The sequence below is a fragment of the Hordeum vulgare genome, chromosome 7H (assembly GCF_904849725.1).
Source record: "Hordeum vulgare subsp. vulgare chromosome 7H, MorexV3_pseudomolecules_assembly, whole genome shotgun sequence".
Classification (NCBI taxonomy): domain Eukaryota; kingdom Viridiplantae; phylum Streptophyta; class Magnoliopsida; order Poales; family Poaceae; genus Hordeum; species Hordeum vulgare.
The window spans coordinates 104,538,825-104,547,478 of NC_058524.1; the positions used below are offsets into that span (position 1 = coordinate 104,538,825).

Below are 8,654 nucleotides of genomic sequence, written 5' to 3' on the forward strand. Positions count from 1 at the left end.
CTGTCCTCTCAAGCCATCTCACACTCAAGCCTCTCTCTCTCTGAGATAACTCCGGTCTTAGCAGAGCAATGGCGGCCACCACTATGTCCCTCTCCTCCTCAGCCTTTGCCGGCAAGGCAGTGAAGAATATGGCATTGTCTGCTCTCTTTGGCGAGGCACGTGTCACTATGCGGAAGACTGCGGCAAAGGCAAAACAAGTTGCTTCTAGCAGCCCATGGTACGGTGCTGATCGTGTGCTCTACCTCGGTCCGCTATCAGGTGAGCCACCGAGCTACTTGACCGGCGAGTTCCCTGGTGACTATGGGTGGGATACTGCCGGGCTCTCAGCTGACCCTGAGACCTTCGCCAAGAACCGTGAGCTGGAGGTGATCCACTGTCGATGGGCTATGCTTGGTGCGCTTGGTTGTGTCTTCCCCGAGTTGCTCGCCCGCAATGGCGTCAAGTTTGGTGAGGCTGTTTGGTTCAAGGCCGGCTCCCAAATCTTCAGCGAAGGCGGCCTTGACTATCTCGGCAACCCCAGCCTCGTCCACGCGCAAAGCATCCTAGCCATTTGGGCTTGCCAAGTTGTGCTCATGGGCGCCGTCGAGGGGTACCGCATTGCTGGTGGCCCACTTGGCGAGATTGTTGACCCACTTTACCCTGGAGGCAGCTTTGACCCACTTGGCTTAGCCGAGGACCCCGAGGCATTCGCTGAGCTTAAGGTGAAGGAGATCAAGAACGGTCGTCTTGCTATGTTCTCCATGTTCGGCTTTTTCGTTCAAGCCATTGTCACCGGCAAGGGCCCACTCGAGAATCTTGCTGACCATATTGCCGATCCAGTCAACAACAATGCATGGGCATTCGCCACTAACTTCGTGCCCGGCAAGTAAGGCACCCACTATGGTTGCACTTGCAAGCTGCGGGATGGTCTGATTTGTACTACCAATGATGTAAATTACAAGGATCCGTGCAAATGCATTGTTTGATTCATCGATATTCATCTTCTTTTGCTCTTATGATGATTTTCATCTTCATGTCCCACACCTAGCTACTTGTGGTCATCACCAGGACAATTGGGTTTATTTTATCAGCACAACGCACACTCTGTTTCAGTAGATAATGGCTTGTGCTAGTAACTTATGTCAATATATGACACCCAAATTTGGCATATGATTGAGGCCTTATTCTGTCGTCGCCAAAATACTTGTAACAACTAGCAGGAATATCTCAATTAGGGTGGCTCAAATTCGGTCCAACAAGAATAAGTGCTATGGTGTTGTTTCCTTCGAGTTGTGTTGTGTCGTACGTAATACTAATCTTTTTTGACCGATAACAGTAGCGGATTACTACTGTTTATATTTATAAATTTATTTATTTTATGTACACAAAGAATCTAAAATGAGAAGGTTTAGAATTTTCATTGAGCTAATGGAAAGCCTTAACCCAGGCTTCAAACTGATGATATCTTTTCATTGTGGCCCTTACCGAAGAGGGCTTCTCGCCCCGCTTTAGAAATAAAGCCATGACCGAATACAACCATACCGAAATGGAGGTCCGCAGGAAGGAAACAAGTTCAACAACAACATGAAAGGAAAAAAAAGTCTCACTAGGGACACGGTAGAACAAGCCCACAAAATAAATAACATAGTCTCAGGGCGTGTAGACGGTTGTAAGTAATCTAGACACGATCTCTTTGTGCTTCCTTGTCAATGGCCATCCTATCCCGTCACTTGGAGAGAAGAGCTTCCAAAGCTGCAAAAATCCACACAATTTGTAGATCACATCGGTGGACCTGGATGGGCAAATATGTTCTATAACAAGTTTATTCCTATCACACAACATGGTCCAAGCCAAGGTTGCAAAATTCACCCACAACATTCTACGAACCTGCCCCGTGTATCCAGCCAAGTTGATGCCAAGCAGGGAACTCAGTTGGGTACCAACTATTTCCTCAAACCCCCTTGAAGCAACTCCACATGCACATGCCTCATTCCTGCCGCAAGTCAGTTGTATAGAGACATAGTTGACAATTTGCCCGAGGCATCCATTTTCCATGCCGTGATATCCAGGGAGCCATGCTCGCCACAGTGGAGGAGAGCTCTAACCACTCGGTGGACTTCGGGTGGACGAAAGAACGAGAGAATGAGGGGCATCTCCAACAGTTTGTTGGTTAGCTTTTTGGTAAAATATGTCATGTCATCAGCCAACACCTTAACATACAACTACCCCAACGGGTTGTATCTAGTTTGTCCAACAAGATGTGAGGTAATAAATAAGGTGTTCTCTCATTCTACATTAAAGCTTGTGCAAGGGTGTTGGTTAATTTACATACAACCTTGTTCTCTTTCCTCATTTATTACATGACACATCATAAAAAATTCTATGTGTCAAAATTACCAACAACTATCTTACAACCATTCAAGATGCCCTTACCGCATTCACAACTGTCGAGGCATCCGAGATATATGGTTGATTGTAAATGGTGAAGAGTGTTGGGAACTGAACACTGAGCGGGCGATCATTGAGCCAATAATCAAGCCATAATTAGGTGTCTGTTCCTCTCTCGGCCGCCAGCGAAGGCCCCAAACGGAAGACCAGCATGAGAGATTGGATGGCTTGTCAAAATTGGGATCCTCTCGCCATGAAGCACATAGCAAAGGACTGATCCATAAGATATTCGGTCCTAATCAGTAATCAGATCAAGCCAGAAGCGCCAACCACCGGACAATCCGCCAGATTCATCCGGTCATCACGCAAAGGTTCATGCGTCGAGTAGAAGTGATGCCCAGACCCCCGCTGGTCCATTGGGATGCAAATGTCTTGCCAGTTGACCATATGGTATTTTTGCTTATCTGCCTCTCCCTGTCAAAAGAGAGCCCCGCTTCGGTACACCCCCCCTTACAAACCGTATAAGGGTAATATGGACTTTTCACATCAATTTTCGTATGTACGAAGGATCCACTACATATACGCACCATGGTTCGAACTCCAGACCTCCAGCCAACATGAAAAGGGCAGCTACCAACAGAACACACCACCGGACGTGATAAATTCAAGTATGATATTTCTCTTATATAAAAAACACAGCGGTTTCTCTATTTCGATTTAAACTTTGCTTGTCAGCTCCTTTTTCTTTCATATTTCTTTTTTATCCTATTTTCATTTTTTAAATTCGTGATTTTTAAATATCTTAAACTTTTCTTAAATTCATTTTATCCTTTTTTAATCTTTATTATTCTTTTGAAACTTACTCGATAAATTGAAAAATAGTTTAGATAAGCGTATCTATGTACATCATGTGGAACGCACGGGTCATAAAAGATAGTTTAGATAAACGTATGTACGTACATCTTGTGTTATAATGCGATGATGTTACTCCGAGTCATGAAAACGGACTCAAATTTAGTTTGTGCATAATTTTAGAATTTCAAATTACGTATGAAATTTTTAAAAAGTTCTGCACATTTTCCAAATTTGTTAACAACTTCCCAACAATTTAGGGTTTAGGGTTTAGAATACCAAAATTACGGTTTAAGTAATAGGTCATCAATTTTTAAAATAATGCGAAGATGTTATAATGCGATAAACATATGCATATACATCATGTCAAACGCACGGGTGTCGGTAAGGATGAAAGAGGTGTTATAATGCGATGATGTTACTCCGACTCATGAAACGGACCTAATTTTAGTTTGTGCACAATTTTAGAATTTCAAACTATGTATGCAATTTTTAAAAACTTCAATACATTTTCCAAAGTTGTTAACAACTTCCCAACAATTTAGGGTTTAGGGTTTTGAATACCAAAATTACGGTTTAAGTAATAGTTCATCAATTTTTAAAATAACAGATCATTAACTTTATAAAAGTTTCATTAACTTCCAATAAAAGTTCTCGCATTTCAGGAATAGTTCACGAAATTAGAAAAGAAAAAATACTTCAGCAATCTGTGAAAAAATCACCTATTTTTAAGAAAAAAATGATCATTTTAAAAACAAATGGTGCGAGGTTTAAAAAGCTAACGCATTTATAAAGGAAAAGGAAATAAAAAAATGAAAAGGAAAAAAATAAATATAAAAAGGAAACAATACAAAGAATACTGTGTTTCCAATGTTGTTTATTAGAGTAAAAAATAGTTGTAGCACGTAAGGTCTTGTTGACTAGTTGGTTAGTGCAGCTTTGGTAATACCTAAACGTGCATGGTTTGAATCTTGCTTCTCACATAATTTTTTGGTGGTTTAAAAAATAAAGAAAACATGAAAAGTGCTCAGGGTGTGTGCTTATGAAAAAGAAATACAACGTATACGTGAATATGACCATTGTTGGGGCACAGTTTATGCCTAAGTAATTTTGGTGATTGATGACAGTACCGCAAAGGACTAACCGTGTGTGTTAAGATTTTAGATAACACATGTCAACGGCACAAGACGACTCGCCCCCCTTTTTCGTGGAACAGAAGCACGGTGTTCTCTACGATTCTCTTTATTTGAGTCATAGGAAAGCCGTACTATTAAGAGGCGAACCGTAGTGAAAAGGTTTGGGTGGAATCAATCTTGCACGCGCACACTTCACCTCTTTTCCCCCTTGCCAGCAACTTTGGAGTGGCTCCCGCCCTGGTGTTTCTTTCGTGTTTGCAAATGGTCCCCCAGCGGTAGTAACGCTGGGCCTAGCGGTAGAACCGCTGGCCCTAGCGGTAGTACCGCTGGCTGGCGGTAGTACCGCCCCTGGTCAGCGGTAGTACCACTCTAGGAGCTTAGTACTGCCTGCCTAGCGGTTGTACGTGGACGGACCTTTTTGCGAAGACTTTCTTGGCGGTGGTAGTGCTTTTGCACTACCAGGGGCCCAGCGGTAGTACCGCTGGAGTGCCAGCGGTAGTACCGCTAGGCACGGGCTGTGAGTGGGAAAACGGTTGGATTCCCCCCCACTATATAAGGGGTTCTTCTAGCTGTGGAACCCTATCTCTTACCCTCCCAAGCTCCGTTGTTGCTCCCTAAGCTCAAAAGTGCCCGATCTCTCTCCCTAGCCAATCAAACTTGTTGATTCTTTAGGGATTGGTTGAGAAGGCCTAAGTCCACACTTTCACCAAGAGAAAAGTTGATTCCCCCACCAATCCCTTGCGGATCTTGTTACTCTTGGGTGTTTGAGCATCCTAGACGGTTGAGGTCACCTCGAAGCCACATTCCATTGTGGTGAAGCTTCGTGGTCTTGTTGGGAGCCTCCAAGCTTTGTGTGGAGTTTGCCCCAACCTCGTTTGTAAAGGTTCGGTCGCCGCCTTCAAGGGCACCTATAGTGGAATCATGGTACCTTGCATCGTGTGAGGGCGTGAGGAGAATACGGTGGCCTTAGTGGCTTATTGGGGAGCATTGTGCCTCCACACTGCTCCAACGGAGATGTACTTCCTGTCAGAGGGAAGGAACTTCGGTAACACATCCTCGTCTCCATTGGTTCCACTTGTGGTTATCTCTAACCTTTACTTTGTGTATGCTTATGTTGTTGTCTATCTCTTACTTGTCTTAGTAACTCTCATTGTTAGCTTCATTAAGGTTCACCCCATTGTTGTAATATTTGTGAACCCGTATGTTGTTTACCCTAACTTGCTAAGATTAATTAAAAATTGGTCGTTGCCTATTCACCCCCCTCTAGTCAACCATATCGATCCTTTCAATTGGTATCAGAGCCACGTCTCTTTATTAAGGGTTTCACCACCCGAAGAGTATGGAAGGCGAAGAGGGAATTAACCATGGGCAACCCGAGGCCATGGACTTGACTTCGGTCACAAGGGACGACTTGAATACGGCTATGGCCGCCCTCAAGACGTCCTTGACGAACGAAGTCAAGACCATGCTTAAAGAGTTAATTGAGGGATTTAAAAGTCCACCCGAACCGACGTTAGTGGTTAAACCCACCATCACCGATTCGGAGGCCAATTCCTCTAAGGAAGTGGCTAAAGGTATGCGACCTTCCTCATCTCACGAAAAGGATGGGACTGGAACATATGCCTCAGTTCCACCCCCCATGGTCTATGGAGGATCCGTTCCCGCACCGCGTCTTAATCCTGTTGGTCCTCCTCTTAAGCTTGTGAAAGGTGACTTTGCTAAGTGGGTATTTTCTATTAAGTCTCATCTGAATCACAGCTCAACAAACTTGTGGAGAATCATCGAGCAAGGATATTATCCCCATGATCCAAGCAACCTCACTCCAAGAGAAGATGCAGACAATCAATACAATCACTCCGCCTTGTTTATTCTCCAGTCCGCAGTGCCACCTGAAAATCTTCCTCACTTGCGTCCCTTCACTTTGGCCAAGGATTGTTGGGAGCATATTATGGTGTTGTACAAGGGAAGCTCAAGCATTCAACGATCCAACTATGAAGTGATACTTGACAAGGCCGATGAGTTTGTGATGAAGGAAGACGAGGACCCTCGTGATCTCTATCGGAGGGTGACTGCTATTGCTGTGGCACTCAAGGATCATGGGAGCAAGGATGTGGATGATACATGGTTCAAGCGCAAGTTTCTCAAAGCCATCATGCCTTTCAACAAAGCCATGTCATCTGTCATTCGTCAGCGGCCAGACTTCCACTCCTTGTCTTCGAGTGAGGTGTTGGATGAATTCATTGCAATGTCAATCATGAACGAAATAGCCGACAATGCACTTGCTCGTGTTCGCTCAAAGGCAACTTCACCCAACCTTGCGTTAAAAGCAAAAGAAATGTTTGAAGAAGAAGAAGAGGATGAGGAAGAGGAGAGCTGCCCTGAAGACACAAAGTATGCCTATCATGAGCACATGGCTCTTGCATCAAGGAAATTCTGGGGCAACAAGAGGAACTCAAGACCCACCTTCACCAAGAACAACTCGAGTGGATTCAAAACCAAACAACGAGTGAGGACATGTTATAACTGTGGTAACGTGAGCCACTTCGTGGCCGAATGTCCCTATGAGAAAAGGGAAGACAACGGGGGCAAGCTCATTCGCAAAGACAAAACCAAATCATTTCCAATCAAGAACAACTTTGTGAAGAAACCCCACCCAAAAGGGATGGTGGCCCTTGAAGAGTACCCTTCCGATGATGATTATGATGATGATACAGTGGCAATGGCAACTGTTGCTATTGCCACTACCTCTCCCCAGAAGGTGTCCCTCTTCGACGCCCCCAACGAGAACCACATCACCAAGTGCCTCATGGCAAAAGGTATCAATCAGGTAACCCCCATCATTAAGACCAACATCGCTACTGCTCCTTCATTGTTAAATTGTGTTGATGATAGTGATGTTGGGGAACTTAATGAGCATGATCTTGACAAGTTTCTGTGCACTATTAAGGGAGAATCCAAGAAGCACTTTGTTGCTCTCTTGGAACAACTGGGTGAGGCCACTGACCTCATTGAGTCTCATGAGGAGACCATCTCCGAGCTTCAGGGACACAGTCGTGACTATGCCGATGAAATTGCTGAATTATCTATTGCTCTAGAAAAGGAGCGCACTCTTCGTTTGGCTCTTGAGGAGTCATATAACGATGACTGCGCTAAAATGCAAAAGAAACTAGATCATGATGTTGTTCTTACTCGTATGCTTAAGTCTGAAAAGTATGCTCTTGGGGTTGGCCATGAGAGACTCAAAGAGGAGTTTGACACACTTGACAAGGCCCACAAGGTCTTGAAAGGTGTTCATTTCTCTCTGAAAGAGTCTCATGATCAACTCCAAGCAAAGCTTACCAAGGAGATCTCTACTTGTCCTCCCTTTGTGTTAATTGATAATGCTTGTGCAACTAATCCCTGTTGTGAGCATGTACATCTTGTGGAGGAAAATGCCAAGTTAAAGGAGAAACTTGAGAAGGGCCTTGTGGCATGCATACAAGGTGAGAAGAGCCTAAACGACCTCTTGAGCACTCAAAAAGGTGTTGTAGGAAAGGAGGGACTTGGACTTACCTCCAAGTCAAAAGGTAAAAGGAAGAACAGGAACAAACGATCTCCTACCCTCATGGACATCTTTGTCAAAGAGGGTGAGGGGACTCAGAAGGTGAACAAGAACAAGGTGGACTATGGAAACCGCAAGAAGGGCAAAACCATTCCTACTGACACAGTCGACAAACTCAATTCTTCTTATGTCTTATGTCGTGCTAGTGATGGGCATGTTTATGCCAGATTTGTTGGTTCCTACGATGAGTACATTGAATGGGCTATCTGGGTTCCTAAGACCCTTGTCTCTAACATGAAAGGACCCATTAAAAATGGGTACCTAAAACCAAGCCTTGATCTATTGCAGGAGTTCGCTTCCGGTGAGGTGTCATGGTTTCTCGATAGTGGAGCAACAAATCATATGACCGGAAGCAAGGACTTAGTGGTGGATGTGCATCCTTCTCCATCTATGCCCACCCATGTGTTGGGGAACGTCGCATGGGAAACAAAAAATTTCCTACGCGCACGAAGACCTATCATGGTGATGTCCATCTACTAGAGGGGATGTGTGATCTACGTACCCTTGTAGACCGTACAGCAGAAGCGTTAGTGAACGCGGTTGATGTAGTGGAACGTCCTCACGTCCCTCGATCCGCCCCGCGAACTGTCCCGCGATCAGTCCCACGATCTAGTACCGAACGGACGGCACCTCCGCGTTCAGCACACGTACAGCTCGACGATGATCTCGGCCTTCTTGATCCAGCAAGAGAGACGGAG

At 44.7% G+C, this 8,654-nt stretch overlaps 1 protein-coding gene across 1 annotated transcript; it reads left to right on the forward strand.

The window, feature by feature from the left end:
* LOC123412763 (chlorophyll a-b binding protein of LHCII type 1-like) lies at window positions 1-973 on the forward strand. The gene has a single exon (XM_045105699.1). The coding sequence runs from the start codon at window positions 69-71 to the stop codon at window positions 867-869; it is 801 nt and encodes a 266-aa protein (XP_044961634.1). The 5' UTR covers window positions 1-68; the 3' UTR covers window positions 870-973.
* Window positions 974-8,654: the final 7,681 nt, after the last annotated feature.

Coding starts and splice junctions, on each gene's coding strand:
- LOC123412763 (XM_045105699.1), top strand. CDS start 69: ATGGCGGCCACCACTATGTCCCTCTCCTCCTCAGCCTTTGCCGGCAAG.